The sequence below is a fragment of the Nomascus leucogenys genome, chromosome 1a (genome assembly GCF_006542625.1).
Source record: "Nomascus leucogenys isolate Asia chromosome 1a, Asia_NLE_v1, whole genome shotgun sequence".
NCBI classification, from domain to species: domain Eukaryota; kingdom Metazoa; phylum Chordata; class Mammalia; order Primates; family Hylobatidae; genus Nomascus; species Nomascus leucogenys.
Genome location: NC_044381.1, coordinates 92,701,536 through 92,723,741, shown reverse-complemented (window position 1 = coordinate 92,723,741; position 22,206 = coordinate 92,701,536). Strand labels below are relative to the sequence as shown.

At 38.6% G+C, this 22,206-nt stretch overlaps 1 protein-coding gene across 7 annotated transcripts in view; it reads right to left on the bottom strand.

Annotated features, from left to right (window-relative positions):
- NPAS3 (neuronal PAS domain protein 3) overlaps window positions 1-22,206 on the bottom strand; it is an 871,327-nt gene that overhangs the window by 223,346 nt on the left and 625,775 nt on the right. For all 7 annotated transcript variants that reach the window (XM_030813243.1, XM_030813218.1, XM_030813234.1 and 4 more), the window contains one exon: window positions 20,574-20,663. In XM_030813243.1, the coding sequence (XP_030669103.1) occupies window positions 20,574-20,663 (90 nt within the window). The remainder of the gene's footprint in view (window positions 1-20,573; window positions 20,664-22,206) is intronic.

Genomic DNA, 22,206 nt, shown 5'->3' with positions numbered 1-22,206 from the left:
GTTGGAGCTTCCCACAGATATGAATAAAAATGAGATTTTTGTAAGAAAACTTAGAGTGAGCTGAGCAATTTTGTTTTATAGTCATAAAGATTATTTCCTCAGTTGTAAAGAAATGAGGCAGCAGGCAACCGCACCTGGTTCTGCATTGCCCTGGGGGATGGAGGGGAACTACCATGGCTGTACATCTGCATCTGCAGGCTGGGTGCACGGGTTGCAAAAAGCTCTCACCAGCCTTTAAAGCCCACGGGTCACAGTTAGGCCTTTAAAATACACCTGCCATCTGGCCTCACACAGTTCCCTATCATTTCCCTCTCCCTTTATTGGCCTGGAGTCATCTTAGAAGGGAATTATTAAGCATGGGATTAGGTTCATAGCAAACAATGATTGTTTTTACTAACATATTGGAGATATCAGCTTTATATCACAACTTTGGCAGCTTCTCCCTTTTGCCCAATTAATAAAGGTGTTGGTTGCTCTGAATTCTCCATCCAGGAAGCTGATTCTCTGACCCTTAGTTGCTTTATGCATATGTAAGCCCATTCAGCATTTACCTGGTTTGTCCAGTGGCCAAATTCTAGATCTTAGAACATTTTAAATATATTAAAAATGGTTACCAACCATAGCCAGAGAGTCTATAAACATTGTGACAGTAGCTTCAAGACTACCCAGTAGGAAGATTTAGTATTGTATGAGTAACAAAGGTATATTCGTAAAATGGCTTGTCTATAAAACACAAAAATGTAAATGTAACTTCAAATTATTTTCTAAAGTCTGAAATAAAATGGAAGAACTTTATAAGGAGATCCATATGGCAAACCTACAAGATACCAAACATCCAGATGCTTTCAAACATCTGTATTTCTGCTTGAACTTTTCCATTTTTCATTGACGTTTGGCTTCATGTAGATACAATAAGGCCTTTACTTCCAACTTTGGCAGCTTTCAAAAAAATTCAAGGAAAATATTTCATTACACAGTTTATTTTTGATACTCCCAATTTAAGGCTAACTTCCTCTTCTTTTTATTCCTCACAGTATTATTAAGTAGATGCCTAGTACATGTTGGTCAAATGAAGAAAAAAAATGACCCCTAATTAAATGCACAACTGAACAGGGAAACTATTTGAGGACAATTCTATTATTACTAATAGCATGTCTATGAACTGGGGAGTACATTGATTCTGAATTCTTCATTCTATGCATCCATATTTCATCAGTCTTTATCATCTTTCATTATAATATATAGAGAGCCTGAATAATTATTCTTGTTTTACAGGTGAACATTCCTGAGGAACTGAAATATGAAATCTGTCAAGTCACATACAGAGATCCTGTAGATCATTCAACTGCCCATCCCAAATCATCCAATAAAATATGATGCTTCTCTAGCTGTAAAGGTTTATTATTGAAACCCAGTAGAGATTGATTTCTGCATTTATTTATTTATTTTGGTCTGAATTACTGAGATGTGTGAATAAGAAGACTTATATTTGAGACATACCCTAGAATTCCTTTTCTGCATAAAACCTGAGCAGACACCTTCGCTTTTCCATCAGGGAGGTGACAGCTCACTTTCTAGCTGGTGTTGGTTGCTCTGGATAAAACTGGAATGATAGCAGAATCTACCTCATTAGGATTGTTGAGAGTATTGAGAAACCATGTATGAGGGCTTAATATTGTTTCTGGCACATAGCAGTTGCTCAAACAGGTATAACTTGCTGTTGTCATTAATGCTCATACTGCTGACATTGAGCTTGGCACATTCGTCTATTCTCGATAAATGTAAGTTCATTTCTACTTCCTGCTCTGTAGATGCTGATAACATTTGAATTCCCTTTAATTATTTTAATGTGTTGTTCTGTGAGAAAAGATAACTCTGTTTTTTTTTTTTTTTTTTCTGCTGTGGTTTCATTAGATGATGAATAAATTGGACCAGTAAAACCAGTCTTCCTAAATGACCTCTGATCCTTGTCATGCCTCCTCTTGGTTGATTAAAGTGGAAGACTGAAACAGACTTCAGAATTGACTGACCCAATGGAAAACCCCTGATGGCAGGATTATTAACATATGAGCAAAATCCTCTGTGGAAGTTGGAAGATATTCAGTCAATCAACAAATATTTGTTTAGTGCCTATGATAAGCCAGGCCTTTGATGGCTCTTTTAAAAAATGTGGGATAGATTATTAGCCCCACTGGCCAAACCCCTGAGTGTGCAAAAGATGGGTGTTGGGGCTGGGTGCAGTGTCTTATGCCTGTAATCCCAGCAATTTGGGAGGCTGAGGCGGGAGGATCACCTGAGGTTTTGAGTTCCAGACCACCTTGACCAAAATGGAGAAACCCGTCTCTACTAAAAATGCAAAAAATTAGCCAGGTGTGGTAGTTCATGCCTGTAATTCCAGCTATTCAGGAGGCTGAGGCAGGAGAATCGCTTGAACCCAGGAGGTGGAGGTTGTGGTGAGCTGAGATGGCGTCATTGCACTCCAGCCTGGTCAACAAAAGCAAAACTCCGTTTCAAGGAGGAAAAAAAAAGGGTGTTGGTAGTTCATCTAGCTTCTGAAGAGAGAAGGAAGCAAAGTAAGAGTAGGTTTAGAACTCTCAAAACAGCAAAGGGATCTGTGAGCAGTAATGGCCTTTAGAAAGAACTAGAAAAAAATATGCTATCCCAACAGTTTTCTATGGCCCAGAAGTAAATTCCAAACTCAATGGGGTATGTTCAAAATTGGCACAAGGCTGAGAGACACTGCATCAGAGATCAAAGATGGGTTGTATGTGGCCAAGAGCCCTTTTTATTTGCCTTTGGAATTGGGGGAAGGATTCGTTAGCCAATCCCCCTTATACAGGTCAGTGCACCTGCAGGTTCAGAATTTCAAGCTGTCATAAGGACTATAGCTCAGGATCTGCACAGGCATTGCTGGCCAACAATGTTTTAATTCTCTCTGTCTCTAAATGGAGTAAAGCTATTTGGGGCTGTTGTTGGTTGAAAGGCGCTATTTACTGTGACATTTTAGAGAAGAGAGAATGTCATATCAGTCCCAGTTTATCCCTTTCCCTTCACCTCCTCACCCCAGCAGGAGAATAAGTCTCAGCACTTGTTGACGGCCTCTGAAAAGGAAGGGCATGGGATAGGAGATGGAATGCAGAGGTAGAGTCCTGGCTTACCACTTCCTAGCTCTCTCTGGGTTTCCATATCTGTCAAATGGGCATAAAATTTTCATACTTAGCCTCACAAGGTTACTTTGACCATCAAATGAGTGGTATAGGAACATGCTCTGAAACCTCCCCCCCTTTATAGACCATAGAGTCTGTGATGGGCTGTACCTGGCTGCTAAAGATAAAACAAACATGAAAAATACACTCTAAGCCTCACAAATCTCAGAAAGCAGAGGAAGAGATCTGAAAGAATGGGTTTAGATTTTTCATATTGGTAATCTGAAGAGGTATGAGTAATTCCTGGTATAACTGTATGTAAAAGTCACATGCATCAAAAGTACTCAGGGAAAAACTAAGCCCTTCTTTATCCTCGAGGAATTGCTTCACTTTGGTCAAGTTGTAATTATAATTAAAGACCACCACATTTCCGCAATGGTCCTTTGATGTTAGGTTAGATTTGAATGTACCTACCAAAAGTTTCATCAGCTACATTGTCTTTACTCACACTGAGACAGGTAAATCTTTGCTTCATGGCTTTGGCCTTGCAAGTTGAAGAGCTTGGGTCCTGCTGACACGTTTTTTAAAATAGGAATATTAATCTGAGACTTATTTTCCTCCAACCCATTTGGCCATTCATTCCCAAATCTCTTTCAAAGAGAAGGACTCAAAAAGGGGCAATCTAAGGCTGAAGTTTTCTGCTGAAATTCCTCTAAGGGCCTACTCTCTACTGTTTATTTGTATAAACATGTTATAATAAGTGAAAGATATTCGGGACTGGGTAGGAATTCTCACAAACAGCAGGAGATGCTAAACATTGTGTTTTACTCTCGATTCGTATCAGAAGAGGGCATTTTTAAAGTGGCCCTTTCTGATCACCATGTTAAAACAATAGAGGTGAATAAAGGTGAACATCTGAAAATCGGACACAACTCCTGCAGGCAGGGATATTTCAATTTTTCGTTTTATTTATTGAGATCTCCCTCTCCTTTACTTAATGTACAGAGCCAAGTTATTTCACACTGCCACCAAGCAGTAGCTTTTTAAATGATTCAGGGAAGTATAGCTTTCATTTAGGTTTGTGCCCTCCAGTCTGTTTATACTGGTCGATACACTTGTCTGAAAAATATAATGGATTAGCACATCATTCAACAAGCTAGTCAGAAGGCAAGCTCAAGGCGACAGACACCAAAAAGTAAATTACAGTCAGTAGTATGGGTAGGGCATGCCTAGAGCTAGGAAACATCGTATCAGCACAAAACCTGTATTCTCTGAGAATCGTGGTGGAACTGAAAGGGATGAAAAATTTACACTCAAATATAATAAAACAATCAGCTCTACAAATTCATATGGTACTATAAACTGTGTGGTTTATGACGCCAAATGCAAAGGGAATCTGGTGCTACAACCATCCCACACATGATAACCTCAGCTGGAAACAGACATGGATGGCATTTGTTTCATTTAATAGGCCCACTTTTGCAAGCAGGCGTAGATCATGGCTTACTTTACACATTTCATTTAAATATTTGTAAAATCCAGTTTGCCACAGGTTTGTATTTGGCAACCTAAAGGATGAGGTGGCTACAAGGGGGGTAGGGGGTGCTACAAAGAATATATTTATTCTTTCTTAGCTTCCTCTCTCTCCCTTCACCCTCTCTCATTCTTTCTTTCCTTCCATTTTCTCTTTCTCAGGAAACGAAAAGCAGTATTGATACACATTCTTAAGGTCTTAAATTTACATGTTCTATATTATCTACTTTGACGTGAACAAAATCATTACTAGAGTAGATATGTCTATTTACTATTATTATATAGTTTTCTATCTTATAATCATTTACTGTTAAAAAGAACAATTAGAAATAGATTTTAAAAGCCCAAAGGCATTTAAAAATTTTTCACCATAAAATAAGCTCCAGACGACAAAGCAAACAAATCACTTCTCTTACCAAGAGCTCACTGGAGGACTGTATCATCCTTAGACATTGTACCTCCACACGAATATTCTTTTTACCAATTATGTTCTAATTGTACAAAGACACAAATGAGGCAGAAAAGGAATGTGGCAGCCTCAGCATTCAGAGAAACATTAGGAACAATTGGAAAACCTACAAATTGAAAGAGAGATCTGGCAAAATTACTCTTCATATGGGCTGCTTATAGGTGATTTAAGGGTCACGGAAAAGGAAATGAGGGTTTCAAAGTCTAAAATATTACAGAAAATACTTTCTCAATTTTTTCCTTTCAACTCAAATTATCAGAGTTAAAAAATAGGAACAATGAATACAATCTATGAATCTTGGATTCTTGCAGTGTTACTGGACTCGATCATCAGTTAACAGTCAAAAGCTAATGGGCAGGAGACCATACAGCAGTGGTTAACAAGCTATGTTAAATGGTAGAAGTTAATTGCATGATGTGTTGGTCTACAATGGAATCCATTATTCTCCTTAGAATTTCCTAGGATTTTTGTCTTGGGGCAGTACCTCCTAACGTGTTTGGTAGAAAAGAGTCAGAATTATTCTTGCCTTGACCTGTGACTGGCCTCTCCTGCTTTGAGCTTTCCTCCTGCCTGGCATTACTGATACTTCAGCATCCTTGTCCCTTGCACCACTGTGTGCATGGACCAAGGTTGACCAATCCTAGCAAAAGTCACTACATACTTTTGTTCTGGTTTCACCTTTACCAGGTGAGAGCCACCATGAGTTCAGAACTGGTCTCTCTCCTTTCCCCCTCTCACCTTCAAAGTCCATTCCCTCACTTCTCCTCAGCAGAAGAGGAAGAGATAACCCTACTTATTTCTCAGGTTCACGCCTTTCACACCATCAAGCTTATTCTTCTGAGACCTGGGTTCAATGAGGATCCCTCTCTTGAGTCTTTAAATATATCTTTCTATACACCCCAGCTTCTCCACTTAAAGTTGCCTCAGCTTAAAAATGAGATCCATCAACACTTTCTCTCCCTCAAACTACTTTTCACCCTCCCCTTGGTCCCTCCATCCACCTCACCTCCTTTCTTTGCCACCAAACTGCTCGGAAGAGAGGCCAACATTTGCTGAATACATTTGGACTTCTGGCCCCGCAAGCCACTGTGTTTTGGCCCCAGCCTTCACGGGCGCTAGCCAATGGCAGTCAAATCACAGAAATCTTTGAACTGATGGGTCTGATGGCTTTTTATCTTTCCTTATAATATTTTAGCTTTCGGACACTTGACCACATCCTTTCTGAAAGGCTTTTTTTTTGCCTTTCCTAATGACAACTTCTCAGGGTTCTTCCTGAGGAGGATACCAGGCAGGTTGCTTTCTGATCATTTGTGCTGTATGGTATATGCTGCCTTCTCTTCCTCTGCCTGTCAGTAAACTGAGATTTTCTCAGGCTTCCCTTCTCAGCAGCTTACACTCCCTCTTTCTGAAATTGCAGGTTTTTCTTGGTAATCTCATCTAATTCCTTTGGGTCCAGGTATAATTTTTATGCTAACCACTTCCCAACCTGGAACTTTGAACCCAACCTCTCTTGAGCTCTGAAGTCTGTCCATTCAACAGATGTCCCATGAGCTTCTCAAATGCCACATGTCTAAATCCAAACTAAGTTTTAAAAATGTACTTCCTTCTTGCTTTCCACCACATTTGATTGGTCACCATGGCATTGATCTTATTGGAAAAAGGCTTCTCAAGTCCATCCCTTTGTTTTATTTCCACTGGTGTGCCCTAATGTAATTACCTTTCACCTCTTTTCTGGACTATTTATTAGTCTTTTAATTGGAGGGTGCTTTCTATCCTCCATTTCTTTTTAGCTGGAATTATTTTTTTTCCCTAAAGCACAAATCTAATATTGTACTTTTCCCTTTAAAATATTTAACAGCTCCTAAGGGTCTAAAGGAAAAATTCCAATTTCCTTAGCTTACTCTGACACCCTTTCCAAATTGGCCAAGTCCTAACTTTCCAGACTCATCTCTCCCATAAGAAATAGCTTTGTATACATGCCACCCTTTGCCTGGAATGCTACCTTTCCCTTTCCTACAAGGAAAATGCCTTTCAAACCCTGACCAAAAGCGTTACTTTTTCTTCAGTAAATTCTTTGCAAACTTCTCCAGGCAGAGTTAGTCCTCCACATTCTATTTTCATGATTTGTAGTGGATCTCTCTATTGTGACCATAACATTCAGTATTCACTAAAATACTTGAGACTTATTACTTGTAGGTCATCGTAGCTTGGTTGCCACGTCTAAGGCATTTTGCAGAAACTAGCTCCTTAAGGGCAGGAACTTGCCTTAGTTATCAATAGCCTCAGTTTCCAGCACAGTTTTTGCACATGTAGGTCATTCAGCAAATACTAGCTGAATGCTGGCATGCATGGATGCAATTAAAAGCGTGGTGAGTGTCATGGGAACCCTGGGTTTGGACTTGTTTTATTGATTACTTGGCCCTACTATTGAATCTTGGAATATTTCTAATAATGTTGAGTATCAGAATTTTCAGGTGTATCTATATAACTTTACTGATGTTTTCACAAGTTCATTTGCACCGTTAGCATTGTGAGAATACTGTTTTTTTTTTTCTTTTTTTGAGAAGGAGTCTCGCTTTGTCTCCAGGCTGGAGTGCAGTGGCGTGATCTCGGCTCACTGCAACCTCCACCTCCTGGAGTTAAGCGATTCTCCCGCCTCAGACTCCCGAGTAGCTGGGACTACAGGCACCCGCCACCACACCTGGCTAATTTTTTTATTTTTAGTAGAGACGGGGTTTCACCATGTTGGCCAGGCTGGTCTTGATCTCTTGACCTCATGATCTGCCCGCCTTGGCCTCCCAAAGTGCAGGGATTACAGGCGTGAGCCACTGCGCCTGGCCAAGAAAAACTATTTTATGGCTCTGAGCAGGATGCTTAATTGTACCATGTCTCAGTTTCTCTTAACACATAAAACGAATAATTTGACATGCCAATTACGTAAAACCATCTAGAGGTAACTAGCATTACTGGTTAACAATGAGTGCTTTGGAGTCAAGTGGGCTGAGTTTAAGTTCTGCCACTTCCTTGTCGTATGATCTTGGGCAAGCTATTTAACCTCTTTGCCTCAGTTTTCTTATCTATAAAATGGAGACTGTAATTGTACCTAACAATCGTTAGGATTACAAACCTTAATTTATTTAAAGTACTTAGAACAGTGCCTGGCACAGAGTAATAGCTTAATAAATGTTAGTTAGGGCACTTGTTCTCAAGTCACCTGCTTGGGCCTCTTCCAAGCGTCCTTTCCTTTCTTTCTTGTTCTAAAGCCTTTTAAATTAAAAAAAAAAAAAGTTGTAATTACTGTTAATTAGGAGGCTATAAATATGAACAGATAAGGCTCACAGAATGATTGAAATACCTCACAGAGAAGGCACCAGGAATGCACAAGTCAATCATTAGAATAATAATACCTCTGAATTGGTTAGAATTTTATATGTTTTCTGTGTATTTTCTACTTTTTAGACCCTCAGCACCCTATGAAAGGTTTGGGAAATATAATAAATATGAATTGACTACGTGTAAGTGTCTAGAGTCAATAAAATCAGTATTTATTCTAGAAAATGAAATACCCTTGTGAAAAAGAAAGTCAGTCTGTCCTTTGCCTTAGCCCACAATAAAAGGGTAACGATGAGGTATTTGTGAGAACTCAAGTTATTGACATCACTGACCTATAAACATATCCCCTTCAGCATGATATACAGCACTTCAGTACTCTTGTTTTTGTATAATTGCTATTACCAAAAGCCTTTCAATTTCGAGTGCTCAAACGAGAGCAATTCACATTTCAGATAATCTGCCAACAAGGAAAACTAATTTCAAAATATTTGATCATAAAAGTTGTCCTCAGCTTGTACAGAGATAATTTAGTCAAATAATATCAGATAATCTGAAAGCAGTCTTAGCAGGAAATTGCTAGGGACGCCATCTAAGCAGCCTCTTTTTGCACTTATATAAATGTACTGAAAGTGTAGGAGACTTTGACAGCCTGCCATATGTGATTTCACTCCATAGCCTACCTACTTTACCATCAAAAGTTATATCCTTTGAAGCACTGCCAGAATTACTTTACCCCAGTAGATATGCTAGATGTGCCCTTTAAAAGCCGTATCATTTCTTTTCTACTCTGACTAGTTCAGGGTAGCATCTGCTCAACTAAATTCCTTTGAAGGTTAAAAATAAAATAGCCTACTTCGCCAGGCTCCCCTCCCCCAGCCCTACCCCAGTGCTTACGAAAAAATGTCCAGCGTTGGATGAATTGCAGAGAGCACACATTTTAAAGAAGAAGGAGCCTGAGAAATTGCCCTTTCGTTTCACACTTAAGAAAAATGAAGATTCAAGCTGCTCCAAGGTCACTGGCCTGACTAGCAGCAGAGGCAAGACCAGAACCAGGTCTGCTGGATCCCGGTCCAGAGCCCTTTCTCCTGCTTTTCCGAAGACTCAGTGTCTAACAGACAAAAGGATCCAGCCAGAAACTGACAATAGGAAACACCACCAACGGAGTGTCTTAATTTTATAAACAGAATATGAATGCTTGGATTTCATCTCCAGGAAACATTTGCTTTTTAGAAATACTCATACTTGGCAATCTCTCTCCTCAGTACTGCTGACAGTTGCAGTCAGTTATTACACTGTTGTGACTTGGAAGCTGATGCCCCCTAACAGCTCCAAATTAGTAACATCATGATTCAGGATTGTCTGTTTTCCCTTCAGCTTGCTAATCTATGCTTCTTTTATAATTATTTTAAAAGGCACTATCTGATTTCGTGAGCACCGCCCCAGGTGTTCTAAGTGATAATGAAAGGATAAACATATCATCCAGTGTCACAGAGCAGTTGTGACATTTTAGAAGTATCTTCAGTTCAACTCTTCTAATTTCCATGTACGCTACAGCCAAGGTTGCAGGCCCGTGTTTTTACTAAAGAGCTGAATGAATCCCAGTAATTGCATGATTTACTTGTCTGCTCAAGTGAAAAGGTTTTGAAATGTAGTGGAATGGCACGGTCCTTTCTTGGTCTTTGCAAACCCGGCAACGTCAATTTTAATTAATGAACTGGAAAAATTATGGGTTTTTTTATTATTATTTCAGGGAATTGGTTCCTAGTCTCACCTCTTATTTTCCTTGAATTTGCATCTTCTGTCCTCAGGGATGTGTAGACTTTTCTAACTCACACAGATATGTAGACAGGACATCACAAGCATGCAAAACCGCTGCTGCACAGCACTCTGAAGTGACCCTGGACAACTAGACTGAACAGTGGGATCATGTTTTCCTCTTCCAGACGACCAAGCTGCAAGCAACATTCCCACCGCACTTGGCAACCAAGGCTAAGGAGATCTGTGCTTACTAGGAGGGATCCCAAAAAGTTGTCTGCCAACAGAATCTCATTTTCCATCCTCATTTCTGATTGATCTTAAAATGGAATGCCTCTGAATACTTTAATTTTTGTGCCTCTCTCTCTTTCCTTCACTCCCTTTTGATTTTGTAGATTAGATAACAATCTCTGTATAGACATTTAAAACCCAAAAAAGGAACTCACCACTTAAAGGAACACAAATACCCCACCTGTATTGTAATACAAATAATCTCTTACTTAGTCATCTGGCAGGTTTTTAGCCTTAACATTTCTCAAAGCGAGGCAAGCCTGTACATTTTATGGTAAAGAGCCAGATCTTTACCATAGATAGAGCTAGCACGATCATTCACATTTTCTGGAAATATTTCTGCATCGCCCCTATTTATAAGGACAAAAACGTTTAGTACAAATTTTTTTTTAAGTTCGTAATAAACACCAAGTTTAACAATTAGGGACTTTATCCAGAAAGAAGTATCGAAGAAAGTAGAGTAGGAACAAATACGTGAAGGTCAAGGCTATAGAATAAAACTCAGAGGTTCAGGAAACCATCCCCTAACTACATGTTCCTTAAAGCCTTAGCGCGTTCGTAGTGAAGAACCAATTTTTTATTGTTTCCATGGCAAAGCAGTGCTAAACAGGATTACCTGGGGTGCTAAAACAATGTTTCTATTGGCGGGAGAAGGCCAAGAGGGAAGGGGTTTCTTAATATAAAGCTTGCTTCTCCAAAACCTAGATGAAAATCTAAACAGCGTCTGTAATTCTTTATCTGATACCCAAATGCATATTACTGACATACTTCCTAGGATCACCAAAACCCACACAGGACCCACAGGTATCTGTGTTACCTCTGCCAAGGGCCTGGAACTGCCCTGAAAACAGCCAATCTAGGCCATATTTTTTCCTTCTCAGGGAAAACTTCTTTCTGCATACATTCTCTTGCTCTCAAAAAGTTTGCATAGTTATTGAAAGTAACAGATTTAATCTGCCAGCACATTAAAAATTAACAGCATCAGAGAAAGTTTTTGTCTTATTATTGAATGTGGTAAATTTGCAGCTGTAGGAGCCTGAAAGGAGGAAGAGACGCCCAAAGGAAAACCTGGTGTGCTGCTTTAGTGAATCATTTTGGAAATTATTTATATCTACAGATAAAAATGCAGTAGGCACGAAAACCATATCAGAGAGAAACAAATTGTATGCATTTATAAACATACATAGGCATGTGAATAAACACATATTTACACAAAAATGCATCAAAAGATACTTTAAATAATTCAACTGCTATCAGTCTCTTTAACAATGATGATTTTAAGAAAAAGAGGTTATATCTTTGGACTGTCATTCCAAAGAAGGGAGTGAGGATGAAAGATAAAAAGCCATAGGGCATCTGTTGTCTAAAACTGACATCAATTTTCAGGTTACCAGCCTAGTTCTAGAACTTATGCAAAAATCTGAAGTCAATTTCCTTATTACAGTCCTACTGAAATTATCACTGAAATTGTTGCCATGTTACTTCTGTCATGAAAACCATATCTTCTTAGGTAAGAGCTAAAACCCAATATAGATTGAATGTGTATGTGTAGAAATGAAATTTGGATTTCACATGAATTTAATGATTTTATGACCTCCTTCCCAGAAGGTCAAGTTATTTCTTATTCTTCATATGAGCAGTTTGCATTCACTCATCATTCTTACAGGGTCCAAGCTAACTGAGAAAGGATAGCCGGCTTAAGTGTAGAGGTATTATTTTGCATATATTGCCTATATAAGCACCACATTATGGACAGAAATTATCTTTACTTTCTAACATTGCATAATAAAATAAGCCATTAAATTAATACCATATAGAAAATACTGCTTGTCAGGCAAAGAAATGTATATTGCTTTCCAGAAAACCAGGGACATTACATTGCCAATGCCTGCATGAATAATACATGGGTTAATTCAGAAAAACACCGTTTCATTATTTAAAAATGAATAAATTACAGACTTAGAATGATGACTAAATTTTCTTAATCTTACTTTTGCTCAGTGCTCTACTTCAAAATGAATCTGAAAATACTGTTTAATCCACATGAATAAAATGAACTAGCTCCTTACAAAGTATTTTTTTCTGACTTTAGATCTCCTCAACTATAAAATGAAGAATACTCCATCTTCCTTTTTTTGTCTTGCTCACTTTAAGTCCAGAAATCAAGACGCAATGTAGGTTTTCGATTCATACGTTTGAAAATGGTAAGCTTATCTTGAATTATCCTGAGATTCTATGATTCAGTCTAACAAGAACAGCTCGCTGTGCACAAACTTCCTGTGTTTTAGCCTCACTGTCTGGAAAAATATGTTCAAAGGAATAAATAAGAATAACACGATTCTCACGTACGATGACGCACATTTCTTTCATTTTCTTTCACAGATAGTGGTCTACTCTGAAGACCTGTTAAAAATCAGTCCCATTTGGGCACTGATGAAAGCATGAGGAGAGAAAGAAATGCACCTGTAATAAGAAATTAATTTGGAGTTAAAATAAGTAAAACATCCCCAAGCAGTGCATTTAGGCTAAGCATAAAGTGACAGCCAGCAGATTATTCTACCGATTTCTAATGCTGGAAATTCGGATGGCATTTACTAGCATAACCTTTCAACTCTGAGCACATCAATAGAGGCCGACAGTGGCTTGAAATATGATTCCTTGCAGATAGCATATCCTCATTCATCTGACTGTGCTGCTCTGTGCTCCATTGCACAAACAGCATCTCACCCACTTCTGAGAGGACACTAATAAAAAAGGCATCAATTTTCAGCTCTAGTACTACTGTGATCTCTTTATATGTTCGACATCCAACATTAAATTAAAATGCTGTTATAAATCCTACTTTCTGAATCTGGAATGAGTGTTGGGTTTTTGTCGCATGAGACTGCAGCAAATCTTGTCAAAAGCAAGGAAGCACGTCTTGTTCACTCAGAATTAATGTTGTGGATGAAAGAAGGAGGTAAAAGGGGTTGAATATGGTGAACTGAGGGTGTCAGAGGCAGTGGGGACTGGAGCTTCAGGGTGCCAAACCAGGCAGGGTATTTGCTGCTTTCAAGAAGTGGCTAATCAAGAATTGTAATTATCAACGACAAGCTGTGTGGCAGGAAGATTACTGATCAACAGACATACACATCCACACATCCATACATATCAACAGAAAAATTCTAGGCATAAAAAAATTGTCGATTATTCCCTTGTGGAAGAAAAATACTTTCCAAACACCAACGGTCCTGAAGAAGCCCTGTGGATTCTATCAAATCTCTGCAAAGAGGCTGCCATTGGGATTCCAAGCCAAATAGCACAGGTGACATGCTTTCTGGGCCTTATGTCATTGTTACATAATTTTAAGGTTATAAGGGAAATACCTTAAATCACTGGATTGCAAGAGAATAATATTATTAGATACTGACATGTATGACTTAAGACAGTTTCAGAAGGGTTCTATGTAAAGATGACAGGGGAGGGAGGAAAAAAAAAAACACCCTGCAACTACAGAGAAGAAACTGGTTAGGTTTTTCCATTCTGCTCAAGGTGGCGATGCATTATAGGAGAACATTAGGGATTTTTTCTACTCTTTCTGATAAAAAGATCCCTGTCAATATAGATGATCACCTAAGAACTATGAACTAAAAGGTATTAGGAACTTCAACAAAGATACAGAGCACAGAGCTGTATTATTCTGCTTGGCTCATTCATAATTATGGATGAAATAAAGAGGCGTGTTTGCCTATTTGGAAGGGTGGGGTGGAAGGAAAAGGGGGAAGAACGAGCAGTTCAATATCTGGATCGAACAGAGGAACTTTTTCCCCCAAGGATCCTGCCGGGAGGAACCTTGACATGCACAAAGTCAGAACGTAGACAAAGTTGCCCTGGTGAGAACGATAAGGTCACCCGTGGGATTGCTGAGATTATCTCCGTCAAGCACTCGGACAGCATGCAGTCAAATGATGCATCATGCAGTCATTTTCGGGGGGGAAAAATCAATTTCTTCACCAGGTCGCTATTTGCTTTTCAAAGTGCCCTTGTAGGCCTTCACCACCAAGCATTTATCAATTTAAATGTTGTAAATTGATAATGTGCCACTGTGCCTTGTACTGTTTCTGAATTATTTTCATACTTATATTTTCTCAATAGTCTCCAAATCCTCAGAGCTTCCACATTCAAAAGGGCATTTTTCTTTGTTACACCCAGAAGTGATGAACTTTTTATGATTAGTGTACAGGAGAAAAATGTAGACTTGCTAGTTGGGGTGGCAGGGGGGTGGTCACAAGCTGCAGAAAATTATATATTTTTCTTCTTTTTTAAAAATTAAGGTATGTCTACTTGAAATATTTGGAAAAGGGGGGCCATAAAGCAGTATTTGCATTCACTTATTAAAACAACTCCAGTTATCCTAGCATTGAATACATTTAGAACACCAACTGCAAAAAAGCTAACACTTGGCTCCATCATTGTAATCCCTCTGCTGTGTTGAAATAATACCTTTTTTGTCTTTATATTCCAGCTCTCTAAGATGTGATGATTCCAAACAAGAAAAACAACTTGTAAAGAAAGCTAATGTCTTCTTTTTTTTTCAACCCCACTAAGGAAATATATATATATCTTTTACAAGCAGGGAAGTAAGAGTATTAGCCACATACTAACCTCAACTTGATTTGCATTGAAAAACACAGAATGGAAGAGTGAGGCTTGCATTTTGGAAAAGCAAAAGAAAGACATGGCAGTTGCAAAGCATCTTTAACCTCCAGTGATTTATTGGCCCTCGGCCAAGTTATCAGGGGAATCTAATTCTTCTTTATTATTCAAATAAACCACATTTGGCACCATGGTTCCCTTTCAGAATAGCTTCACAAATAGACTGAGCTCTGTCATTTATTTGACCTTGTACTTGTGTGCTGTAGCTGTAATTTTATTTGCCATTCTATATAACAAATGCAGAGAAATCTAAAATATGGAGATGAACAACAGGATAAGGAAAGGAGTTTATGTGGCAAATATATCTGCATGGCTTAAAAAAACATACCAAATTTAAAACAACCACTTACCCCCTTTCACCTTCACCTCTATTAACTCTTATTATAATCTGCAGCCACCCTGCCCTTTTCAGCAAGCTGCCTTGAATCAAGCCAATTTGTAACCTTGTCTGCAGCTACCTTCTGGCTGGCTTACAATAGCCAGGAAATACCTTATATAAGGGTGAGTACTTGGTGAGAAAAAGGGAAGTGACTCATTATGTGCACGAGGGGACTGGAGGCAGTGGGGGGTGATTAGAACACATTTCAAGAGAGGCTTTAGCTGGCACGTAGGGTATTTTCTAATGATATCACCCCATACAATGTGTAAATTTCCTGGCTTGCTCTAGATCTCATTTTGTTGTAAACACGACTCTGTATTAACTTGAAAGCACTTTGCTGGGATAGGTGTGCATCAGAATTATCCTGTCTCACCTCACTTTCCAGAAAAAATGTTTTCAGAGGATGTAAGTCCAGTTGTATTCTCTGGTTAACTGAGTCTCTCATGTGTTCTGCCTCTGGGAACGATAATGTGAATTTCTCAGGAGGGCTTAGAAGAAAATGCAGGATGTGAGTATGGGTGAAGGAAAGCCGATTTGAAACCATGTAAACCATCAAACTAGCCAATGCTATTGTGAGGCCTGGATGCAGGAACAGAACATCGCTCTCCAAATGGTCTTCCGCACAGCTATGGCTGGCAGGGAACGGGCTTCTGCCTGCTTATGAGATTTGTAATTCGGGTCTTTGTGTTTGCTGTGTAGATCACGACAGCCTTGCTGTGAATATGGACTCCAGTGGAAGCAAATCAATGTCATAATCTACAGGTTAGCTCTTCCAGAATCGTACATGAGATTTTCAGATTTCAGTCCCAGAAAATCTTTGCTTTCCTTAAGAAACAATGGTTTCTCATTTTTGATGGTTTACTGGATTTCCCTTTTTTGCTTTGGTTACCATGAAGCTCATGGTTAAATCTGAAACTTTAATAAAGACCATGTATAATAAATGGTCTTTTTATGAGCCTCTGTTTTGTGTTTTCCTACTATGTGGCAACAGTTTACCTACTTTTGCTTATCTCCTTTTCCTTATTCCCTAGTTCTATTTTGACATTATTTTTATCATATGTGTTTATGTAAGCTATTTCAAATCCTTTGTGGAAAGAGGAGAGTATAAGCCAACAAATAAATATTTCTCTAAGCTTTAAATCCTATATCAACTAGAAATATTTTTTATTTATCATGTAAAGTCTCTTTTGGATTCTTTGGCGATTAAGCCCCTTACATTTTGGAAGAGATTTCATAAACGCTGGTTATATATCATTGCTACATTTTCAGTGTTAGGGAACCCATTCTGTTTTCTTAATTCATTTTCACTTCTGCCTGTTCCATTATAGCTAGAAAGCAGAGCTGTCATGAACAGCTCCGAATGCCATCGCCAGGTATAAGAAGTTATTTAGTCGCTATGCAAGCCAAACTCAGCATCTGTATGTGGGAATCTTCCTTTAAGATAAGGCCTCTTGGTGAGTAACTGGGAATCATTTTTATACAGGAAAGCAAGTCAACAGTGCATACTTCTATAACCTAAAACCACTTCTTGGATGTTGTTAGGTTAAATATATACATCTCGCCTCTCTCTCTCTCTCTCTCTCTCTCTCTGTGTGTGTGTGTGTGTGTGTGTGTGTGTGTGTATGTATGCATGTATGTAGGTATGTATGTATGTATGCGTACCCGGCAAAGTCAAGAGGACTGTTGAGGAGCTTCAGAAATCATCATCATTCACTCATTCCCATAATTACAACAAGATGAGAATACTTTAAAGAGAATACCCGGCACACACATGCCCTGGACACCAGGAGCTGTCCCACCCAAGAGAGTGTCAAAGAGAAAATCTGCTCTGGCTGTCTCTATCCCCATGCTACACAACAGAGCTCAGTAGAAGTTTCCCTATCTTGTTTTCTTGTGAGCCAAAAAAGAATCCTAATTCTTTCCCGAGCATAAGCTGTTTTAAAGCCACCACATTTATGTACACACTGAAGGAAAATAAAACTGAGGAAGGGATATCTTGAGAGCTGGCAATACAGACATAGCTATGCTCTGTAACAAACTGACGTGCTCACAGTCCTCCTTAACAATTTCACTGGACAAGTCTTTGGTGACAGAGTTACACATTGTCTTTATTTAACAAAACTATTTGGAAAGGAAAGGAGGGTCCATAACTTTACAGATTCCTTATCACTGTCTAGAATTTGATGGAATAACCACTTAGCCAAAGTTGTAAAATACAAGCAGAGCATTTGGTTTGCATTTGATTAAGAGTGTGTGTGTGTGTGTGTGTGTGTGTGTGTGCGCGCTCATAAAAGAACAAATGCTTAATTGACTTAGAGTATATTTACTTTGTATATCATCCCACAACCCCTAAAACTGAAAAAGGGCATTGATGAAACTTGGAAAGAGCTGTGTCTTGGGGACCTCAATTTCTCTATTCGGACTCAGAAACTTAACTGGGTTGAAAACTCTTTTCCAGAGTTTTAGCATAGATTTTTTTTTCCCTCACGCTTTGGGCATTTAAAAATATATCACGTTCTTATCAGATTATTTTCAAATTAATGCAGAACTATACTTAAGCTTTAGTTTTGAACTCTAAATACATAAATTGGTATACACAAAAATCACTTTTACATACATAAATTGTTATGTGCAAAAATCACTTTCTACTGATTGACCTCTCATCAATTCAGTTGTATAGTGCTGCCAAATGAAGGCCCATGTCTCCTATCTCACAGCCTCTACCTGCATATTTGACAGTTTCTGCCAACACTGAACACATCCACCACAGGAGAAGAAGGCAATGGCACATTTTGGCTAGGGTCTGCCCCTCGATAAGTCAAGATGCTGACTACTGGTACGTGCTTTAAAACCCATTATATATAAAAGCAAGGACTGATTGCACAGAAATTGCCAGATACTGTACCATGTCTACATAGTTGCTTTATTTCACAGAAATGTCAATTATTTGTCTCAGATTTTACTTGATGATACAGTAGAAAAGCAGCTAAATAAAATACTTTTAAGGAGAAACCAGCATAGGGTTAAAGCCAAATTTTTCTTGAACAGATGATATTTCAGATGGCCGCACTATTCCAGATGCATCAATTTCCTTGAAAATCCAATCCATATATGTGCATATGCTGTGCTGGCAGGAGGACTGACTGAAATGGCCAAAACCCAAGAGCTAATATTCTTTTGGCCAGAATAATGCAATTATTATTTTCCTAGCTATCAGTCTAAGCATACAGAGCCATCTGTTATGCAAAGCAAACATACACATCTCAATTACAGAAAATGCAGTTGCCTTGACAGAATTTGGATTACACCACTAACCAGGGCTGTAAAATGTGTTTTGAGCTAGTATATAATGGATGCTTTTCAGGAGTTCCCTAATTAGCATTTACCTGCTTAAACTAATTATTCATCCTTCTTCTTTTCTGGCTTATCAAACTTTGCTGGATACCCTGCATGAAACATGAATATGTGCACTGCAGAACAACAAACAGTGGTGTTTCCAGTTCTATATGGTAATAACAACATCGCAACATGGTGGCTCACCAATTTCAAAATTGACGATTCTCAATACTAGGTCCCGGACAGATTAAGACAAGGCTTAAAGTCTGTTAAAGGCTATTACAAAACCAGATCTTTCAACAAGATACAAGAATACTAATACTGAGTTAACAAAAGCTCGGTTTCTATCATTTGGTTTGCTAAAGTCCACATAAAACAGAATTACTCCATACACTATAGCTGAGAGCTTGCATGTTCTTCAAAAAGCATTAACAGACCAGACCCTTGTTTGGATTCTCAACAGTAAATAATCAAATTTGGCAGCGTTTCTCCTCCTTCCCCAAGCCTCCTTACATGCCAAATATCTCTCTCTATTATTTTCCAATGTCTTTCTTGATTTAGCTATTACCCGGCAAACTCACTAACAGCCGAAAGGGTCCAGCCTTGCTGGATGTCTCCTTAGAGCTGTGCCAACTTTCAGAAGCAATGAGTCTGGGGTGGGTCCTGCTTTAAAGGAGAGAGACAAATCTTTATCTCTAGCTTCAAGGGGCAACTGAAAGAGCAGTAGATTATCCAACTTGGCAGATCATCACACACGCACAAAATCCCTCCCACTGAGGCAGTGTTTTCCTCATGCCAAACCACCAGATGAAAGGGGTCAAACTCAGCCAATCACCTGTATGGGCACAAATACCCAGATGTTCAGCATTTTTATGGGGAAAACATCTGGATAATTAGCTGAATTGCAAACCTTGCTTCAGGATATTTTGGCATTCACTAGATGCAGCCCATGTCTCGGAATTCACTGGAACTTAAATTTTTGTGTTCCAGTGGAATATCGAGAAGTAACATCCAGGATTTTTGTCCCTGGCCCATCAGCCTCCATTTTCTTTTCTTTTACCCTCCGAAAAACACATGTGAGTAATTAAATGGCAAATAATGAAAAGCTATCTTATTTTATGAAATCATCTTTCAGCATTAGGAAGCATTTGCAAAGGCAGCAAAATATATCCTTGCTGGAACCCTCGCTGCAACACATTTTAATGGTCTCTTTCAGCCTTTCTTGACTCCAAATGACTCCTGCCATTGTGTCAGCTCCCAGGATAATGCAGGGTACTCCATAAACATCCAGTAATAGGACACAAGGGAAGCACTATTAGTGTGTCCCTCTCCTACTGGGCACAGAGGTTTCAAAGTTCAAAACAACCAAGGGAAGAAACTTCATTTGTTCTCAATAAATTAATAATGATCCTTGGGGGGTGGGGAGCGGAACTAAAGTTTTTGAGCACAAGTTTATTCTGAATGTTCAACACTGACATACAGGTTTCTCACGGACTTTGAGAGAACAGTCAGGTAAAGCCATTAAATAATAAATTTGATAATTCGTGCTAAACAGAATATTCCTTGAAGAAGGAAAAACATGAGGCTGAAGAAGGCTTCATAATCGCTGCCAAGAATCTAAAATTGTTTTACTTACTTGTGAGAGGCCTAGGTAGATGGAGACTGTTTCGGAAATGTATAAAAATTTTCCTTCTTGATTTAGTGCAAATACAAAGCCATCCAGGGACTGCAGGAAAAAGAATAAATATACAAATAGATTAATAAATGTAAAGGATGTAGATTTAATTAGTAAGGCAACTGAGAAAAAGCAATACATTGATTTTTTTTTTTTTTTTTTTTTTGAGACAGAGTCTTGCTCTGTCTCCCAGGCTGGAGTGCAGTGGCACGATCTCGGCTCACCGCAACCTTCACCTCCTGGATTCTCTTGCCTTAGCCTCCTGAGTAGCTGGGACTACAGGCATGTGCCACCATGCCCAGCTAATTTTTGTATTTTTAGTAGAGACAGGGTTTCAGCATGTTGGCCAGGCTGGTCTCGAACTCCTGACCTCAGGTGATCCACCTGCCTCAGCCTCTCAAATTGCTGGGATTATAGGCGTGAGCCACCGCGCTGGCCACGCTGAATTTAAGACCATTTTTTCTCCGTGTTTAACGAAAGTCCTAAGATCTTTTAGTATTGCATTATACATGAACAAATTAAATGTCTGAATTAAGACTGAAAGCTTTCTTTTACTTCAGGGACTTATGTCTCTGTGATTTTGATCAAGATACATTACATTCATGTACAAAATAAGGTCATGCTGATTTTATGAGCTGTTGCCTTTATTTTTTTTGGATTCAGTGGTTACTGAGATTAAATCAGCAAGATTCTCCATTAAATAGTTGAACGGGAATAAAGATCGTAATGAAATGAAAGAAAAAAGGCTTCCTATATCAACTACTTGCACTACTATGAACATCAACAATTTGCTAATTAATAAGGAATTATGCCTTCTTTACTCCCAGTGCCCATTGTGTTAGAACAATAGGAAATGTCAATACATTAAGGGATAATGTTTATGGGCTGCAGTCTTACAGACTGTAATCCTGTTTTGCAAAACTCTCTATTAAAGTTTTATAGTGACAGTTCTAGTTTCTATCACAACTCCTGAAATGGAACAAAAGAAGAAAGAATAAAGAAAGAAAAAGGATGCTACACATCATCTGTAACTCCTAAAACCTCAGTCCACTTTCCAAATGGAGGGTTGCATTTTCAGTTCGGTGAATGGTGTAAATCATCATGAACTCCAACTGCAATGTAGCATTCAAACTGAGAATAAATTTGTTTCACATTCTTGAAATCCAGTGCATCCTACAGCCTCTGTCATCCGCATGTCTTTTGTTTTGCCTTATATTTATTTTTAACAAGGTAGATTGCACAAGTGCTGCTTGCACAGGAAAAAAAGTTTTTAAATGTGAGTGGTGTTAAAAAAAAAAAAAGGCTGTGAATTTGCAAATACAGGAAACCCACACTAGGAACAAGGTATGTGAAAACACTAAATTAATGACAAAATTTGTAAAATATAGAAAGGTGGAAGAAGTGTGTAAATTTAGTTAGAAACATGTGCCTTCTCAAATCCTAGCAATAATTTCCGTCTCCTAAAATATTGAATTTTGGGGGGAATATATATTTTATATATTCTTATGTATGTATGTATATATATGTATGCATATAGATACACACACACATATATATATGTATGTATGTATATATAAAATTTGGATTTTCTGCC